The sequence below is a fragment of the Electrophorus electricus genome, unplaced genomic scaffold (assembly GCF_041902795.1).
Source record: "Electrophorus electricus isolate QZ-2024a unplaced genomic scaffold, ASM4190279v1 Scaffold70, whole genome shotgun sequence".
NCBI lineage: Eukaryota > Metazoa > Chordata > Actinopteri > Gymnotiformes > Gymnotidae > Electrophorus > Electrophorus electricus.
In genome coordinates this window covers 421,268-442,500 of record NW_027658787.1, presented here as the reverse complement: position 1 = coordinate 442,500, position 21,233 = coordinate 421,268, and the positions used below count along the sequence as shown (strand labels likewise).

General features: G+C 41.6%; 1 protein-coding gene across 10 annotated transcripts in view; it reads right to left on the bottom strand.

The window, feature by feature from the left end:
* LOC145643261 (zinc finger MIZ domain-containing protein 1-like) overlaps positions 1-21,233 on the bottom strand; it is a 67,572-nt gene that overhangs the window by 8,654 nt on the left and 37,685 nt on the right. For 5 of the 10 annotated variants that reach the window (XM_081709669.1, XM_081709668.1, XM_081709666.1 and 2 more), the window contains 14 exons: positions 20,149-20,254; positions 5,883-6,009; positions 5,388-5,502; positions 5,092-5,300; positions 4,708-4,906; positions 4,242-4,487; positions 3,970-4,155; positions 3,625-3,696; positions 3,307-3,472; positions 2,885-3,026; positions 2,188-2,398; positions 1,628-1,733; positions 1,114-1,274; positions 666-733 (listed from right to left, as the gene is read on the bottom strand). In XM_081709669.1, the coding sequence (XP_081565795.1) occupies positions 666-733; positions 1,114-1,274; positions 1,628-1,733; positions 2,188-2,398; positions 2,885-3,026; positions 3,307-3,472; positions 3,625-3,696; positions 3,970-4,155; positions 4,242-4,487; positions 4,708-4,906; positions 5,092-5,300; positions 5,388-5,502; positions 5,883-6,009; positions 20,149-20,254 (2,114 nt within the window). Of the gene's footprint in view, positions 1-665; positions 734-1,113; positions 1,275-1,627; positions 1,734-2,187; positions 2,399-2,884; positions 3,027-3,306; positions 3,473-3,624; positions 3,697-3,969; positions 4,156-4,241; positions 4,488-4,707; positions 4,907-5,091; positions 5,301-5,387; positions 5,503-5,882; positions 6,010-12,502; positions 12,689-12,871; positions 12,948-20,148; positions 20,255-21,233 lie in introns of those variants that run through there. The other 5 variants (XM_081709674.1, XM_081709675.1, XM_081709671.1 and 2 more) reach the window with 5 other exon arrangements.

Genomic DNA, 21,233 nt, shown 5'->3' with positions numbered 1-21,233 from the left:
CTGTGCTCATAAATCATACAGGAAAATAGGAGTAGACAAGAGGTGCAGAGCCTCCTCAGTCAGAATAAAGAAGGAAATTCTGGTTTACCATTTGTATCTGATAAAAGAGCTGCTAAAAAGTCCAAAAGAATGCAAATAAAACCCCAGCTTTGTTCTATACTTATACACAGTCATATTTAAATACAATAAAGCTAGCTATGTAGGGTTGTGTCATGAATCAATTCACTAGTGTGTGTGGGTGTCCTTAGCCCTTCTTTGTTCATGGTTAAGGCTGGATAACGTGGAGCATTTGCTGAAGAATGATCTAACTGTGTGATGGTCTGGTATGGGCTGTGTTTTTGAATTGGTAAATACAGTGTTATTGTCTAGTAAGATAACAAAAACAGCTCTGATTAGCATTCATTTGTGTGTCAGCCTCCTCAGAAATTTTTCTCAGTAAACAACCACTGCATGACAGGGGTAAATTACTCTTTTATATTACTGTTTTTTATTTTTAATTGTTTTCTGAGGTACAATTACTGGAATTGTATTATACTTATTTGCTGAAATTGTATTATGATATATATTTGCTTATTAATGTAATTTGTAATTTAATATGATTGCAATAATGGAATATGCTTGTAATATAATGTTTAATTTCTGTATTATAATGTTGAGCTACTCACTTGCACACAGGACATCTCCAGGTTCCTCTCTCGCAGTTTAGCTGCAAATATGATTCCAAATCGAAACACTGTGAAAAGACACAGTGATGATCATCATTTGGGTTTGTCAATGTAGGTCTTCTCACTAGACGTTCATGTACAGAAGAACTGTTCTTTTGTCACATACAAATTCCATTTTATGATTCATTTAGTGGTAACAATATAGCAATGTTAAGATCACAATAGAGTATGTTTGACTGGTGTGGTTGTGTACTGGAGTGTGTGCAGTACTAGACATGGCTGTGTACTGAGTGTATGTGTCACTGGGAGTGGCTTGTACTGAACGTGTGTGGCACTGGGTGTGGTTATGTTTTTAGTGTTTCCTGTACTGTGTATGGCTATATACTGAATGTGTGATGGGCTGCGTGTGAATATGTACTCAGTGTTGGAGTATTCGAGTCTCTCTGACCTGCACATGTTTGCAGTCATGTCCCCGTGACGGAAGCTGGATCCGCCGGAATGTGATGGGACATTTCAGTGAGACCTTAATGGCTGTCTGCTCCACCCCATCCTCGCTGTTTATACCACCAGTACCAGCAGAAACCACGACGCTGCTGAAATTTCTCTTCACTGCAAACAGGTACACAGGGATGAGGAATGGATGTAGGAAGGAGAGTAGCGATTTGTAGTGATCCAACTGTAAGAGCTGTGTGTAATGTAATGTGTAATCTTTATAAATTGTAACAGTAATACAATAACTATATATCTTTAGTAATGTAGTAATACAGTTTCAGTAATTGTATATTTTTTGTAATATGCAGTAATTGTATTTAAAGTAATTGTATCTTCTTTTAGTAATGCATTAATTGTGTTTACAATAATTGTATATTTTTAGTAATGAGGTAATTGTTTCCAGTAATTGTGTCAATATTTAGAAATGCAGTAATTGTGTCTCTATTTAGAACATACACAATTGCATATACCTTTAGTGATGCAGTGTTCAGCAGGCAGCAGGCGTTTTTTCAGTAAACCCTGTAGAACGGAGCGCACAGACGGTCTGTGCACCAGCTGCAGCACGAATAGGTGCGACTACAGGGGGAAAAAATGCACACACATTAGATACCTTAAATACAAACACCTCTGTGACAGTGTGATTTTTTTTTTTAATCATTTGTCAATATGTATTCAATATGCTACTCAACAGAGTACTAAAATGATAGTACATTCAAGTACAGTCAAAATATTACTTGACATAAATGTATTCCAAATGATAACCTGATAGTACTTAAATGACTGTCTAATTACCGACACATAGAACACTATGTATGCAAAATGTTACTCTATCTAAGTGAACTCAAGAAGTTACTTGAAATATACTCAACATTATACTGCATCTAAGAGTATTTAAATGATAGACCATTTAAGAACACCCATAATGTAATTATCCTGAAAATGTTAATCTAAGAATATTACAGTTTGCAGCAGTGAGAAAAGGTTAGTCATACTGAGCTGCACTGAAAAATGATTTGTAAGTGCCACTTACACAGCAGCAGGCTGTGACAGTGATCTGGATGGTGTTCCTTCCAGGCTGGCACACTTGCTTGAGGAGCAGGGGTTTGTGGGATGTCTTGTTGTCTCCGCGCTCGATGGTGAGTGGTGTGGCATTGACGCTCACCTGCACCGATGCAGGCCAGTTAGTGTTCATCTGACGGTCCTCGTGATGGTAGCACTTAAACTGTAGCTCTAAGTCAGACCTGAGACACATGCGCACACACACACACACACACACACACACACACACACACACACAAACACGCATACACATTTTAGTGTGCAGGTCTTACACTGAATCCAATTTACCTTTAAAATACCCATAACCAATTATAAATGCTAAGCATATAAACATATAAACATATTTTTAAATCTCTTTTTTTCTCAGTGGCGTACATTTGTGAAGTCATTTTGTACAATAAACAAGATTTTGTAAGATTTTGCAAAACTTTCCATAAATAATTTTAGACAGTCCCTCAGAACAAATGTGGGGAGCTGTAATTCAGGCATTGACCTAGTCAAGTCCAGATAGACCTAGTGCTGACACTGGCCAGGTGACCATGTGCAGCTATCTATGAAGGTGAGTGTCACCACAAGCAAGTAAAACACACCTCCACAAGGTAAGCACAAGGTGTGTGAGAGTGAGTGAGTGTTTGTGTGTTTAGTGAGTGTTTGTGTTTGTGTCTCACCTCCACATCAGGGTCTGATGGACAGAGGGCCGCAGGTGGAATACGTGGTTACTGACGGCCAGGTTGTGTTCCAGTCTGAAGGGCTCCAGCACCACACCGTCCCGCACAGGGAATGTTAACCTCAGCTCCTCCCCACAGCTACCTGCACACAGGAGCACAGCACCTTCTAGCTTCAGCACATCAGCACAGCAAAAGCAGTTCAGCAGAAAAGCTTGAAGAGGGAAACACATTGCCAAGTATGCCTACAAACAACATTTCACAGCCTATTCGATGGTTTCAGTGTGGTGCAGAGTCCAATGGTGCAAAGACTGATGCCGCTCTCTGCATGTTAGATTCAGATGTATTTAGTTACATTTAGAAATAAACTCAACAGGAGGGCATTTTCCAAGGTCTTGATAGCCATGGTGGCTTTTGGCACTCACTGGGGGGCGGCAGAGAGCTCATGCCAGGTTTGATGTCTGGAGGGAAGGGAGGTTTAACATCCGGACTTGGTGACAGATATGATGGAATACTATTTCCTGGGGTCATCGGGGGCGTGGGGTTCCCCGGCAATGGAGAATGGGAGTAGTTACCCATTGGCCTTGTAGGCTGTAAACATAATGCAAATAATACACCTATTACAACAACCCAGAGGGTCTCAGATAGTCATACTAGCAAGGCATATTATCATATTAGCTGGTTTGCCAGGAAACTGTACTATGAAAAAACAGAGGGCAAAGCTGTGTTATAAGTGTACGCACGCCGCTCGTATTCCCCTGACTGTACTGGAAGCTGCCACTGAAGTTATTACTCGGAGAGTTAAAAGGCTCCTGCTGGAGAGACAGAGGACATGTTTTAGAGCAGCTCACACACACCTACACAAACACACATGCGTGAGTTCACACACATGTAAGCACACATGCACACACACAGGGCATGCACACTCATATGCATGCACACAGGGCATGCACACACACATACACAAACACAGATATGATATTTGAAATATTACATTGTCATAAGTTGGTTTCCAGGTAAGGGCTAAAATTTTAAACTTCTTGGCATATCTTTCTATAAACTGTGCTAGTGGTGGATGGTAAACTAACCTTATAGAAGTGCCCTAGGCCTGGCCCACTGGGGGGGTACTGCCCAGGGTTCTGCCCCTGCCCTGGGACCCTCTGGCTGGGATAGTTAGGGGAGAGTAAGGACCTGGAGCCATTTGGTGCAGCGTACTGCCCCTGCTGGGGTGTAAACTGTCCGTTTGGTCCACATTGCTGCCCGCCATAGCTAGCCTGGGAACACAGAAACAGGAGGTGTCACTTATGGCTAGTTGATATGTAGCTCCTCCCACAGGTGCACAGAGGCCAGGTGCACTCACATCTCCAGGGTAGGGCCTCTTCATAGGCAGGTTCTGTGTGCGGCCACTGGGGTAACCCTGCTGGGGCATTCTCTGACCTCCATAAGGCCCCATCTGCCCCCGGGGTTGTCCAATGCCCATGGGAGTACCTGCCATGCCCCCTGGGGTCAGAGAGCTCTGGAGAGCTGGGGGTCCTCGTGGGGCAGCGGTGCTAAGGAACTGCCCCCCATACGTCTGGTTCGCACCCATCTGGAACGAAGAGCACATCTAGGGAAGGAAGATATAGTGCATCATTAGTGCGTCTCAGTGCATTATTTTGTGTGTGTGCATGGGTGTGTGTACTGTGGGTGCATGCAGTAATGGAACTGCGTGCAGCATTGTGAACTGTGAGTGTCTGCACTCAAATTTTATTGACTCTGTGTTTTTGTATATATATGTATGTGTGTGTGTGTGTGTGTGTGTGTGTGTGTGTGTGTGACTAACTCACTGGCCCATACTGACTCATGTCCTTGTTCTGGGTCTCTTGAAGGGCAGCAACTGTTGCCGTGGCAGTAGCAGTTGCTGTGGCAGCTGCAGCAGCAACAGCAGCAGCAGCAGCAGCAGCAGCTGGTTGGCTGAAGTCAGAATGGGGGCGGGAGTTTGGATTAATGCCCATTGCACCAGGGCCATTAGTACCTCCCCCATAACTAGAGAGAGACATCATATTATGAAGTAAATCCCAACTTGGACCAAAAGCATTGTTAACGATATATAAATGCAAATAATTCTACAAATTAAAAAAATATATATTAATAATAAAACTAAATAACTTAAGGACAGTGGAATATTACAGTGCCCCACAGTGTGAGTATGACCCTTCCCAGATACTGACCTGCCCCCGTATGCCCCTGGCTCAGGGTAGCTGCCCCTCCCATACATGCCCTGCTGCATGTAGCTCTCATTGCCCCCACCCTTGGCTGAGAACTGCTGCTGTTGCCCAGGAAACGGCCCTGGGGTCATGGCCCCTCCTATCCCTCCAGCCATTGGGTTACTAGCAGGGTTCATATGGGGGTTGGGATTTGTCATATTGTTCCCCAAAACCTAACACATACACACACAAACACATATATGAATACCCACATATATGAATACCCACAAACAACAATTACTCTCACCTGACACACTCACCTGACTCTGGGAGGTGTTGGTCACACCCCAGACAGTGGTTACTACAGAGACTGATCCAGGTGCCTGATTAGTGTTCTGTTGCCAAGGAACAGAATCAAATGGATAAGATCCATCGCTATAGAAACAGAAAGAGAATACAGACAAGAATTCAGGTGTACAACTTACTGAATAAATAGGGATAATAAGGATAAATGATAATTACAATATAGAGGTTCTAACATTATTAAGAGGATAAAAATGTGAGTGTGAGTGCTCGATCAGTGGTTAAGTAGTGTTTTCTTGCTGATTAGGCTGATATTTGTGTGTGCGCATGCGCGCTCGTCTGATATGTGGTTAAGTGCTGGTTTCAGTGTTACTCAAGCTGGTCTGTGTGCGTGCGTGCGTGCATGTTTGTGCATGCATGCATGAATGTATGCATGCCTATGTGTGAAATACTAATGGTTATGTGCTGGTTTCAGTGCTACTCAGGCTGGTGTGTGTGTGCGTGAGACTGACCCATGGCTAAGTGCGGGTTTCATGCTGCTCTGTATGGGAGTTTTTGCCGCAGGATCGTTCTGTCTGTTCCTCTGGTGCCGAAGCAGGAGGAGCCGCCCCAACTCCTCACACCATGAAGACAGGAGAGCTACACACACACACACACACACACACACACACACACACACACACACACACACACACACACACAGTCATGAACACATGCAGTATAACACGCACACCCCTTTCACCCCTTCACACCGATTCAATAGCAAACTCTCTCAATTAAATAAAGTGTGTTACAGCAGGGAAACCAGCAACCTGACTAGCATGGGCTTTGAATAACAATGCTGCAGTGATTTTTATTTTGGCCAGCAGGGACCAGTGTAGCACCAAAGACTGCAGGACATACAGCTCACTGCAGGGAAAAAGAGCTTGTCATCTGAATCTCCTTTGTAGAGAGAAATGTCAAGTGTGTTGTGCTTCTAGTGGAGCCTTGTGATAATACACCCACTCCGCAAAAAAAAAAACACCAAAAAAACTCCTACCCAAGACAGCCGATCAAACTGACAAACTCAAATTCAGTGGCATGTCCAGGGTTTTATAAATGGGTTAGTGCCACCTAATTATTTAATAGGCCAAAGCTGCATTTGCAGAATATATGATTTTTACATGTAAACTTAATAGGCATATAATGACATTACCGCTTCATATTTGCTCTGTTCCTAATACTCAAATGATTTGGTTAAATACTACTGTAATTATTAAAATCAACATGAAAAACTAAATGTGATGCATCAAGTCTAGTTTAATTGTATACGACTAAGAATTGTAAAGAATTGTATTGGACTAAGAATGATATATGCTGGGACCACCATTAATCCTTCCAACATCTGTAGTCACAAACAGCAACCCTTTGTCTGGGAGGACCAGAGGAAGTGAACTGTGCGTCTGGGAACAAAGGTTTGTGCATGAACGCATCTGTCGTTTGTAGCTATAGCTCTGCAGCAGTAGAATAGACAAAAAAGTGACACCCCCATTTCCACCACAGGGAATTTTGGGCCATCTACATAATTAGTTTACACAGCACCAAATGCTATTGCCAAGGACACACTGGAGGCAGTATATGACAGCCAGCTTACTCCAGAACAAACACTCGGAGCAATTCATTGTTGTTCTATTCAATTTCAACCATGTGAATCTGAAAAACAAACATTCTCAAATTTTACAAACATTTCATCCCAACAACACTGGCTTATGTTTACATGAACACAAAAGGCGCACACAGGACTGTCCTCTGCCTCCAGCTCAGACTCTGTACTACTGATGCCTCACAACAACCACTGCTGAAACTGGGAAAAACAAACAGTCAGAAAACCCATAAAAGTGAAGACAGAAGGAGCTGTTTCAGCTCTGCAGCACTGTTTCAGCTGCACTGACTGCAGCAGATTTATGGATGCTGCTGCATATGAGAATCACATGGCGCTGGAAGAATAGGCATTACCTGTCACTGGCTCCATAGTAAGAGTGGATAATGAAACCTTACGCAGCAGAGAGGATCACACATCCCATTGGAGACCAGGTGCTGTCTATGACTATGGCTGATGTAAGCAGGACCCACTAAGGGTGAAACCACACAAAGCTGCTGGACCCGACAGCATTCTGGGTCACATGTTCCAGAAGTGCGTCCCCCACCTAGCTGATGTCTTCAGGGACATCATCACCATTTTCCTGGAGCAGACTGCTGTCCTTACTTGCTCAAATGAGGAACCATCATTCTGGTTACAATGAAGCCCTTGGTCATGTGCCTTAATAACAATCGCACTCCCTCCAACTGTCAAGCAAAACCACTTCACAGAGGCTGCCATCCACATGACTTTATGCCACTGTGACAGCATGGACACATTAGAATGCTGTTCATATACTTTAGCTCAGCATTCAACACCATCATACCTCGAAAATCTGTAAACTGAACTCACTCGGAGTGAGCTCTTCACTCTGCTACTGGGTTCTTGATGTGTGAGCAAGAGGCCTCAGGTAGTTCTGATTCAGAGCAGGTTCCATCACTCTGAAGACCAGAGCCCCCCTGGGCCATGTGCAGAGTCTTCTGCTGCAGTCTCTGTTGAGCCATGACTGCATCGCCCAACATAACAGCAATAATGTATTCGGATTGTATTCATATTTGACCTGTCTTATAATTTCACATTGGTATAATCATGATTTAATTAAACAAGAAGCTTAATACGTCAAACAATGAACAGCACGCTCACTTCAAGAATGATATGATGTGACCGATCTTATTTGTGGACAGCACTCTGTTATGGCAGTTTTTGGAGAGATGTTAGTTTAAAAAGCACATGCAACATTTATTTATTTGTTTGTTTATTTAGCTGATTTAAAAAAAAAACAGAACTACAAAGCATAACTACAAAATTAATCACAAATACAGATGTTTAAGTCATTGTTTTTTAAGGTTCAATTTTAGAAGTTGAATTGGTGTGTCAAAGGTGGAAGTAGCCCTCCTGTGCACAAGTGTGTCAGTCCTTTGCCTTTTACATAGATGGATTCTTTTAAACTGGCCCAATCATCAGACATATGCTTTATTTTTCCTGATACTGCAGCTGATATCATGGCCCTGTGCTACTGGCAGAGAACTGGTGGATCCTAACAGTTCTTCAACTCAACTCTGAAACAAGGTCAAGACAGCTGCAAAACACACACTGCGCAAAAGCACACACACTCTAAGTAGAAGCACACACTATGCAGAGGTACCCCAGCCGGTGTAAAAGGTACGGTGCTGCCTGTGTGACTCTTCAGCAGAGTTAAAGTGACACTAACAGATCCCACTGGTCTCCTCTTTAGCAGTGATTCACTGAAAGACTTTTCCTTTTCTCCAGCAGCAGAGGAGAATCAAATAAAGGTATAAAAGGTAGAGGAGAGAGAGATGGAAGGATGGCGGTAGAGGAGAAGGAGTGGTGAAGGTTGAAGAGAAAGATGGAGGGATGGAGGTAGAAGAGTGAAGGATGGAGACTGGTCATAAAGGAATGGAGGAAATGTAAGACTACACATTATTAAAGGAAGAAAACAAACCCTGAAGAATTTCACTCTGGTTTTGACCAGGTACGACCAATCAGCAGTGGCGTCGGTAAACACATTCAGTAAACATGCTCGGTAAACACTCAGTGAACACACTTAGCAATTTCCCCTTTTCATGACTCCAAGTGATTATGTGAGTTACTAGAAGGAAGTGTTTGGTTTGTAATTGAAACACAGACCCCTTGCCAGTCCTGCTCTGAATGTCCAGCTGATAAGACCACTTTCAACTGGGTGAACTTTGACCAGGATCAAAGCTATCAATGCTTTGTCCTACTCCATATAAAGCCACAGGCTTAAAAAAACAACAACACTGCTTTCTCTCTCTCTCTCTCTCGCTCTCTCTCTCTCTCTCTCTCTCTCTCTCTCTCTCTCTCTGTCACTCTCTTTTTCAGTGCCTCATGAAACCCTCAAGGCGAGCAACTGAAGCTCTGATCTCCAATGAACCACCCATACACACTCCATGATTAGATGGCTGTGTTTGTGTGTGTGTGTATGAGTGTGTGTGTGTGTGTGTCTGATGGCTGTGGTTGTGTTTGTGAGTTTTATGGTCCACTTCAATCTCTGTGACTCTAACATCCTTTCCAACAGAGACAGGCAGGGAGAGAGATATACAGAATGGGAAATTAATAAAGCCAGACAGAAAGAGATGCCTGTCAGACAGTACAGCATGAATCAATAATGCATCTGTGTTTGTGTGTGTGCATGTGTTTGTGTTTATCTAGGCGTCCATTGAATGCATGAACCTTTGAAAATATGTTAAAAATGAACAATAAAGAAATACTTTCAGCTGGCTAGCATGTGTGGCATTAAGAGAGCGTGAGAGCGCGAGTGAGAGAGAGAGGGGAACAGACAAGAGAGGAACAGACAAGAGGGAGCAATAGCCCGTAGCTATAGCTCAGCAATAGTTCAGACACATTCTGTTTCACGCCCACACTCCTGCAGTACTCTCCTGAACCACATGAGGGAGACTCTGACATGAAGTATGCATAACTTGATCTTCATTCACAGTCGAAATATATCAAGATATTGAAATGTACATATATATGTACACACACACACACACACACACACACACACACATTGCCTGGCCAAAAAAAGGTCACTACCTGGATTTAACTAAGCAAATAGGTAAGATCCTCCCATTGGATAATTACTGCATGGGTGATTATGTTTCAGCTGGCAACAAGTTATTTAACTCTAACTGATGCAGTGAGTAGCTTCTCATTTGTTAAACAACCCTGTTGAAAGACACATCCTGTCGTTGTGGAAAAGATGTTAATCTGTTTCACAAGGGTCAAATTATTGGCATGCATCAAGCAGAGAAAACATTTAAGGAGACTGCTGAAACTACTAAAATCTGGTTAAGAACTTTCCAACGCATTATTAAAAAGTGGAAGAACAGTGGGAAAAACAACGTCTTCGAGGAAGGAATGTGGATGATCGTGATCGGCGATCACTTAAACGTGTGGTGAAATCAAATCGTAGAAAAACAACAGTAGAACTCAGGGGTATGTTTAATCGTGAAAGTAAGAGCATTTCCACATGCACAATGCAAAGGGAACTCAAGGGATTGGGACTAAACAGCTGTGTAGCCTTAAGAAAGCCACTTGTCAGTGCGGCTAACCAGCAAAAAATGGCTTCAAATTGCTTGTGAGCATAAAGATTGGATTCTGGAGCAATGGAAGGTGGTCTGTGGTCTGATGAGTCCAGAGTTACCCTGTTCCAGAGTGATGGGTGCATCAGGGTAAGAAGAGAGGCTGCTGAAGTGATGCACCCATCATTCCTAGTGCCTACCGTACAAGCCTGTGGGGGCAGTGCTATGATCTGGGGTTGCTGCAGTTGGTCAGGTCTAGGTTCAGCAACGTTATGTGCCCAAAGAATGAGGTCAGCTGACTACCTGAATATACTGAACGACCAGGTTATTCCATCAATGGATTTTTTCTTCCTTGATGGCACGGGCAAATTCCAAGATGAGAATGCCAGGATTCATCGGGCTCATTGTGAAAGAGTGGTTCAGGGAGCATGAGACATCATTTTCACACATGGATTGGCCACCACAGAGTCCACCCCTGAACCCCATTGAGAATCTTTGGGATGTGCTGGAGAAGACTTTGTGCAGTGGTCCAAATCTCCCATCATCAATACAAGATCTTGGGGAAAAATTAAATGCAACTCTGGACAGAAATAAATGTTGTAACATTGCAGAAGCTTGTGGAAACAATGCAACAGCAAATGTGTGCTGTAATCAAAGCTAAAGGTGGTCCAACGAAATATTAGTGTGTGACCTTTTTTTTGGCCAGGCAGTGTGTATACACACACACACACACACACACACACACACACACACACACACAGCACATACTGAGGTCCATGTGCTTGTTCCTGCATATCACAATGATATTTTTTTAGGGATTTTTTTAGGGGATTTCTATTTTAACAGTTTTCTATGAAACCTAGAAGAGCATTTGGTTAAAAGTTCAATTTGGTTAAAAGTTCAAAGGTTCAATGTAGGTTTATGTTCAGCAATATTTAGCTATAGAAATATCAAAAGCATAAAAATAGTATTGCATTTGGACAGACACATGTACATGTGTGACATGTTTGCTAGAGTGTGTGTGTGTGTGTGTGTGTGTGTGTGTGTGTGTGTGTGTGTATAGTGTAATCATTAGATCATCAGGGTTTACTGAGACCAGACTGATCGAGAGGCAGAGCTAAACATATACAGATCATAAAACTGCACTGATTACATGAACCCAAACAAAGTCCAACAGACCAGCGAGAGGCCAGTAAAGTGTGTAATGCATGTTGTAGTGTTGTTGTGGAGGTAAAATATAATAAACATACAGACAGAAAACAGGGTGCGAATGTCCCAGACTGAGCTGAACAAGGAAACAATTTCATCTCCCATATTTGTCCCATATTGGCAGGCAGAGCTGGGATTATCCCACATCTCCATCTCATCAATACTGCATCAGTTAGGAACTTCTTACCTGTTTCTCTATGTCAATGTGGTCTTTCCTTTCCCATACAATCATATTGTATCCAATCAAATCCAGTATAATTTGCTGGCCATATTTAGTGCCATTACTTAATGATCACTGAAATGACTAAAACTCACTCTCTTTTTATGTCCAATTGACTGTGTTACTTTCTAAGCCTTCACTAATTCTTTCTTTCATCCCCTGAGTTTTCTCAATCCACCATTTCTTTCTGTCTGTTGTCCAGCAACAGAACTCTGCTCATCTATAATTCATACCTTGAATCTAAGCTTTTCAGGCTAAACCAGTCCAACCCTGAATCACTGATAGTAACCTCTACATGGGCCATGAGCACTGCAGACAGAGAGAGAAACTAGCTGGAAACTCCACATTACATGCCATAGAAACACTTTAATGAGAGAGAAAAAGAGAAAAGAGAAAGGAAGAGATGGGGTGATGGAGAGAATGAGAAAGGAGACAAACAGAGAGAGAGAGAGAGAGAGAGAGAGAGAGAGAGAGAGAGGGGGCGGTCCAAGACCAGGGCAAAGCGAATAGTAATCTTCTCACCCGTGTAAAATGCAGCTGTGGCTGATGTGACCGCCTTCTGTGTTAAACGCAGCTGTTATTGACGTTATCTCCTTTTTTTCTGTGATCCATGCTGGTTCTTCCACCATACTTCTCTCTCCCATACACACACACACACACTGTGATACTCGTTCGTACTCACTCAGAATACAGCTAGTTTGCCAGAGGCTAGAGAGAGAAAACAAGGACCAAAAGAGACCAGGAGAGAGATATAGATAGGAGAAAGAAAGAAGGGGAGAGAGACACACAGAGAAAGGGATAAATAAGGAGAGAGAGAGAGAGAGAGAGAGAGAGAGAGAGAGCGGAGATCACATTTCATGTCTGTGACGGGGAGGTGCATTGTGAGGTTACAAGAGACAGGGTGAGTCTTGGGCCAGCTCCAGCTGAGCAAAGAACAGATAGACCAGTCCGCTCCAGACCTCTGGTTCTTACACATACACACACACACACACACACACACACACACACACACACACACACACACACACACAGTAATTACCATCAGCATTCAGGGTTGGATTCAATTAATTTAAATTGTATATATAAAATGGTTTACAAACATACCCTGACAGACGTTTCTGGACAGAGTACTCTGTCATGTGTGTTTTTGTGTATGTTACCAAGGACCACTACATCCATAAAGTCAATATATCTTTGAAGTGAGAAGACTTCAAATTAATTATTCTTTTTCACCAGTGGGCTGTTCCCATAATTCACTCATTGTTCCAGAGCGGGGGGGGCTCTGCCAAGCAATTGTTACCTACATTCGTTTCTTGTTGTGTTAGGGACCTAAATCTATTGTTGACCACTGACACTCTGTCTTTCTATCCCTCTATCACTTCATCCTAAATGCAGGAATTTTGGAATTGATAACACTTTGACCTCAGTAGGACAAATGATACAGAGCATTACTCAGCACTTCTCTGTCAGTGCTAGGTGATGAAGACAAATTAAGTCAAAAGGCAAGAACTAGAGCCATCTGCAACACTACGTGGGTGACAGACGATGTCCACTGTCTGGAAAGTGTATGGAAAGGCACTGGGCAATGAGTACATCACTTGTACCTTAAAATTCTGTTTTTCTTTCAATGTATCAGCAAAGGAAGCCTGGATGGCTTACATTGCTATCTTCTTCAAAGTAAAATCCAAAGATTTTGATACTATAAATAACACTCACCACCCTTTTCCACATTTATAATGTTTTTTCTGTCGATTATTATAAAATGTTTCTTTCAGTCTTTGTCAACAAGGTAAAAGCTCTCAGGTACACTGTTCAGTCTGTGACCTGCTTATGCTCATTAGCCCCCCTTCATATCCTATTGTTCTGGACTCTTTACAATCTGTTATCTTAGGATATTTGATGGATTTGATTAAGAGAATGAAGCCATCATCTAGTCCCTTGAATATAATAACATCTTCGTTATTTTTAAAAGCTCTACCTGTTATTGGCTTTGCGGTATTGTCTATTATTAATTCATTGTGTACAGGATGTGTCCTTTCCTATTTTATATATGCGTATATCAAGCCATTAGTGAAGAAACCAAATTTAGACCCTGCTGTACACGAGAACTATAGACCTATTTCTAAACTTTTTTAAAATCATTTTTTTCTAAACTTTTTAAAAAATCATTTTAAAATCATTTTTAGCAAAGATTTTAGAGAAAGTTGTGGCCAAACAACTCACTGCTGCTTTGAAGAGGCACAAGAGCCATGATATGTCTGGCTTTTGGAAATGGCACTCTACTGAGATTGCATTTTTGAGAGACTTGAATGATATGTTAATATCCTTTGATGCAGGTAACTATTCTGTGCTAATGTTACTCGACCTTAGTTCAAGTGTTTGCCAGAGTAGACCACCATATTTAAGGTATAGCCTTAGTCTGCTTCATATATTTTATTTCTGAGAGAAGTTGTACTGTGTACTGTGTCTATTGGAGTTTCCTCTCCCTTATCCTGTGGTGTCCAGCATGGTTTGGTTTTGGGGCCCCTGCTACTTTCTTTATACATGCAGCCTTTGGGACAGATTATAAAACATCATATCAGCAATATTGCATATCACATATTTGCCGATGATATTCAGCTCTACTTTGCATTTAAACCTAATGAGGTTCATAGGTTATCTGGGCTCTTAGATTGGATGTTATCACGGATTGGACAGCAAATTATTTCTTACAGCTTTAATGCTATTAAGAGAGGTTTTGGTTGTTGCTCCAGATAACGTTTTACCCCTTTTAGTAAATGAAGCCTTGGGCTTTTTTCCTCTGCTGCCCACCTAAAGCATGCAGAATTTAGATGTTATATTTGACGAATCCCTGTCATTTGACAACCACATTAAGCAGCTGACCAGTTTATTATTATTATAACTATAATTATTATCAGATTTTAAAACCTGACATTAGCCTACAAAGCCATAAATGGACATGCCCCTTCCTACCTGAAAGCACTTCTCTTACCTGTACCATATCTCACACCCTTCGTGCCTCAAGTAAAGCATATAAAAAACACTGCCCCTCAAGTCAGAGAAGGCATGTCTCAAGAGTCTTATCTGAATTAGTACCCAGATGGTGGAATTAACTCCCTTAGCAGTGTGGGCTGTCTTTATTCTCGATTTGTCTGGACTGAAGCAGGGAGTTTGAGTTTCAGCTGGCTGAGGAGGGAGAAGCATGCTGTTTCCAGGCATGTTGGCTGTAAACCCAAACCACACCAGAGCTAGACCCAGACAATACCACATCTGAACCTGCACACTATCAGAGCTGAACCCTGACAGCACTAGAACTGTACCCAAGATGACACCAGAGCTGAATCATAGTGAGCAAAAGAAGTTCTGTGTTAATCACAAGCAGACTGCAGGGAAAATCACAGACTGAGTATTCTGTATGGAAATAAATGGTGTGTGTACATGCATGTTATGTTATGTGCTGTGTATCTGGCAAATTAAACACTGTAGACAAACAGGAGGGAGTGTAATACAGAGTGAAAGAGCTGTGCAGATCAAATGGGCCTCACACACTGGTTTCAACTGAACACACATCAGCAAACAAAGTCAGAGCAGTTAAATCATGCAAATCATGTTTGTAAGAAAATATAAACACTAATGGAGAACAAGTAAGCTGAAGCTGAAGGGCAGTGGTAGGCTAGAGGATAGCAAGTTAGGCTAGCAATCAGAAATTTGTAGGTTGAATCCTAGTCCTGGTATGCAGCTACTGTTAGATCCTTGAGCAAGGCCCTTAACCCACATGGCTCCAGGGGTGTCGTACAATGGCTAATCCTGTGCTCTGACCCCTCTTCACAAAGAAGCTGGGATAAGTGTTTTATTATACTGTATATGTATATATGACCAAAAAAAGGCATTCCCTCTGGCCTAGATCTCATAAGATAATGATTTGTAATATTCGTAAACCAACTATAACCTCATTTACTGAGGCATTCAGATTTAGATTCACATTTTGTCATGGTATATGTAAAGATGTCTAATGCTGGATACATCTGGTATGTCAAGATGAAATGCTGACGACTTAACTGCTCAGTGATTCCATTACCACAGTGCTCTGGCCTGAGCCCATATGCTCTAGTCTGCAATGGAGCCAGTGGTCCTGACAGTCCAGCTAAACGCATTAACTCCAAGATCACATTATCTAAAGGAACACTGTATTCAATTAGGATCCTGAACACGGCTCAGTCATTGCTTCCCCTCTCTGACAATGTCATAACAGACTTCCTGATTTGTTTGTACAAAGAAGTCAGTGGCATTCCAAATGAACGAGTCAGTGATTCATTCATCAGGAAAGAAATTTTGCCCATTAGAAGAGGGAAATTTGAGTGAATCCTAATCAATGTATGAGAATTTCTCTAAACTTTTTGCTACAAACATCATAACATTAATGCACCAATACAGACATTTCTAGTCAATAATGCTAGTTGATTTTTGTTGAAAACAAAAACAATGCTAATATTGATACAATATCAATTGTTTGGGGAATGCTGTTACAAAAGGATTCCACCCTAATAAATAAGAAGTAAATTACAATCCAAACAAATGTAAAGTGCATCCCCTTGTAACTTTCATGATGTTGATCAAAGGTCAAAATCATTTCAGCAATATATTCTTGGGTCTGCTTTTTGTTTCCCGTATATGTTTCATAAAAGTAACATCAATGTTGCCAGATTTAACAGGAGGTGAATTTAGTGTCAGAAGGTCTCCTTGTAACTTTCCTTTCTGCTGAGCCAAGCTCAGAATCAGTTTAGTCACACACACTTGCAGTTTATGTTTAGTACACAAGTTTCATGGATGTAATGCCATAAAATGTATATACACATGCCGGTTATGAAATATTGAAAAAAAATATCATTAAAATAAACTCAAATAATATAGCATGAATTCTTGTCAGTACAGCTTTTAAACTTTCACTTTGCATTAAAAATACATTATACTGTCCATGCCTTAACTGCAACATATATTGATGTTGACTGTATCGATCAACAAGCCTATTTACTGAATTTTTAAAAGTGTTACTCTTTTGCAAAATCAGCATTTTAAAGACACTCCCTTGGGGTCATCATAACACATAAAGCATCTGCTTGTTTTGTACATGGTTTTTCCATACATATTATATAACATTATGCTCTATGACTGTGCATCATTGGCACTGTACCTGTACTCTGCACAATGATACCATTGAATCTAATACTTATTTCTGTGTCATGATAGAACAGTTCTACTCTGTAAGGAAGTGATTTCCATCATTGTTGATGGAAACGTATGGCCTTATCCTCAGTCTTTTGATTAGTATATAACTAAAACAGGGATTGCTTCCACAGGGATAAAATAAACATGGATTAGCTATATTCCTAGATCATTAAAACTAGTTAAAGCTCTATCATATAGAACTTAGCTATTAAGGTCTATAATCAAACATCACCTTGTAACAAAGGCTGAAGGCAGCCACCCTACCCAGGACTCAAACCCAAGGCTGACAGGAAGTAAACATGAGTTCTGACCATTGAACCAAAGAGCCAGCTCTCTGGCCATCCTAAGTGATGAGCTCTGTCACACCAACCTCCCCTTCAGAGGCGTGACACTGTCCATGTGTCCCTTCGCACACAACTGCCCTTTCCATCAGGGCTACACCCATGCCCCTCATCGGGGTCCTCACACTGGGTCAAGTCATTCTGACCTGTACACATTTTTTCAGTAATGAATGTTGCCACATTCATCACTATAGTAAGTGACTATTTACTGTATTGTTTATCCTCTTCTCTCCATTTTGCCATTTTATTCTCTGCCTCTACACTTTTGCCAAACATTTCTTTATTCCTGCCTCAACACCCCATTTTTGGACTGCGCACCCTGCCTCAGAATTGGATCCTGATACACCGCCAATCCATAAACCGAGCTAGATCATAACTATATTGCTTGATCTTCTAGCCAACTTTCAATTATATGTACTGTGCTCACATATGTATTTGTTTGCACATCTAATACAAATATACATCCTTTCTCTTCCTGTCTGTCCTTCTTCCTCTCTTTGGTCTCTGAGTCTTCCCTGTTCCTTTAGCTGGAATCCAATGGAGATCAAGCCTCTCTAGCCTTTCAGGTGGAATCCAACTGAGACTGAGCCTCCCTGTCATGTCCCTGGACCAGAATCTACTACCATGAGGTCATCTGCTTTCCTGCCCACCTGTACCTGGACCACGATGAGGCTGTTTGCTACTGTGTGCCTGACGGAGGAGACCCTTGACTTTCCCAAACTGGCCTGGTACTTGACACACCAGACCTGGTACTTGACACGCTATTGCCATGTCACACTTCAGAATTAGAGACAATGCCAATATAATCCCCCCACTTGCTGTGATCATTATTCCTAGATCACATATGTTGTTATTTTTTGCTCACTAAAAATGTCATCATACTGTCCGGTGTTGACCAGACGAGGATAGGTTCCCCTTTTGGAGTCTTGGTTCCAGATGAAGTTTCTTCTTATCAGACGTAAGGAGTTTTTCCCTCACCACTGTCCCCTTTGGCTTGCTATATTGTGGCTTGGACCCAGATGCATGTTAAGATGCTTTGTGATAACAGCTGTTGTAAAGAGCTCTATTTAACCTTTGCTTTGATTTGCAACTTTCAACTGAAATGTAATGCAACAGTTAGTTCTATTCTGCAAAACAGTTATTTCCATCATTGTTGACTGAAATGAATATATGTCTCACTCTTTTGATCGATATAGAACTAAAGAGGGGATTACATTCACTTTCATTTGAAGTTGACTTTGTGCTATCTGAACTATATTTTCTTTTGCTATCGTGCAGTAACACTGCTTGTTTTAGTGAGAAGCGTTATTTAGCATTACTGCAGTCTTCTTGACTGGACCAGATTTAAATGTTTTCAGATTCATTCCTCTGCCACGTATTGAGGTTAGCAATCAAATTGGTAGTGTTAAAATTTTTAATAGTAGATGCTCCTTGTGAAATTTTCATAGAGGAATGTTTGCAAAATACATATTTAATGTTGCTTTCACAAAGGAGAAAAATTTCACACAGTAGACACTTCTATGTGCACACCTATCACATATGCGATGCTCAAGATTGATGGGTCTTAACTGTGGTAAATTTCAAATCATTGTTAACCATCAGCCAATTTTTGGTCTATCAGCCAATGCCTATAGTTGGTCGATAAATCTGTGCATCTCTAAACAGTATGTATATTCTTTAGACAGTCTGAATCAGCCTTATTAACTTAATGCTAAACAGCTGGAATCTACATTCTTCAGCTTGCTGCAAAATACAAGCACCTGTTCATGTGTGTTTAGCATTACATTGTAGTCTGACATCTCTTGCAGAAAAAAAATTGTCTTAACTGGTGTAAAACAACTGGAATCTACAGTGTTCTTCACTATAGTAACTCAGTGAAAAGTTCCAGGAGGTGTACAGTGAGCCAGTGAAGGGACTGTAATCATGACAGAAGACCTGGTATATAACAGTGAAGTCATGGAAGGCCCCAAAACACAGAGGCATTCAACGACAAGCAACAACAGAGAGGTTTCAATGGTGTACTAGTGAGCACACTTTGCAAGTGGCTGGTGAGGTCAGAAACATTCTCAGACGATAACATAGACCTTCCACAGCAACAATTAAAGTAAACATCAATTACAGCCAATTATCCACCAGAGGATTACAGCAGAAAGAGCAACAGAAGCTGAAATCCTCAGACAGCAGCACAATTAGTCTCATCACTGCTCAAATGCATGTCAGGGCTATAAGGCACACACAGGAATGATACGTCCCATTCTTACTGCCAACCGTGTTTTGTAAGTGTTTATACTTACGTGCTCACACAGATGTATTTTGTGAACGTTGTCTAAAAGTGTAGTGTGCACAGTGATTTTAGGAATTGAAAAATCAAGCAAATAAAACACAATACAGAAAAAACAGAGTCTGTGTGATCTAACCATCATGAGCTGCCAATAGAAATATGATAGAAGCTGTCAGTTTGAGACAGACCAAACTGCTGAGATTATTTTTTCAGAACAGTGCAGTGCCAAAACTCATCCACATGAAGAGGAGGGGAAAGAGGACAGCACTGAAAGGGGAGGAGAGAGAGAGCAGGGGAAGTGTGAGATTATCCTGTCCTACCTGCAGATTTGGGCGTGAACTTTTCCCTGTTGGCAGCGCACACAGCCAGCAGCCGATACCCCAAATCCATATCAAACCCTCGCTGAGTGGCTACACGGCTCACCACCTGTGGGAGTGAGACATCCAGACAGAGGAAGTGAGACTCTTTACTCCATCTTAACTTCTAACAATGTTTTACATGAACAGTACTGAATAGCCAGTATTAATGACCTCATATCCCCAAATTTAGTTTAGCAAACACCAACAGGCTAATCCATACACTCATAAATTAATTGCTTACTTTATAAATTAATTAGTGTTTCTGATAAACTACTACATTAGAACTACACATTTGACTTTAAAGCAGTCAATGGAATAAACTTGCACTCTGTACCTCTCTAGGGCAGGAACATTAGTGGGAGTGAACAAGACTCCCTGAGCTCAGAGTCTATATTTAAACCTGCTCGCATTTACACGGAAGGAAAGCCTGTTTTCCAGAATCATTATCATGCTCACTATTCTCAGATGGAGCTCTAGTGCTCATCCTTTTCCACTAATTGTTTTGATCCAACATTATAGAATGACAATTGAGCAGAACTTATCTGCCAACATTCTGCCTCTCTCTTGAATACCTTCCAAACATGCTTTCAAGATCAGGTGTTGGTCCTGACAGTGAAACATTGGTGAAAGTTGTGTAGTATGAAGTGTGCTTAATTGCGAATGATTCATTTAAAAAAAGAGAGAAGCAGTGGTGTGGAATGGCTTAGTCTGGAACAGGACGAGACCAGCAGGCCTCTGAAGAGTGCTACACAGCATTACAGACACACACACACACCACACTTAATACATACACCCCATGTAGATAAAGATTACATAAACAGTTACACATGCAGGGTGTTCTCCACACACACACACACACACACACACACACACACACACACACACACACACACGCAAACCACACAGTGTAATTAGCCCCAGTATCTGCATGCAATGCGTCACCACTGATAAATCCGATAAATTCCTCAAAAGCAGCATGGCCAACCCTCCCCCCACCCCACCACACACACACACACACACAACTAACAAGCACACACAGACACAAA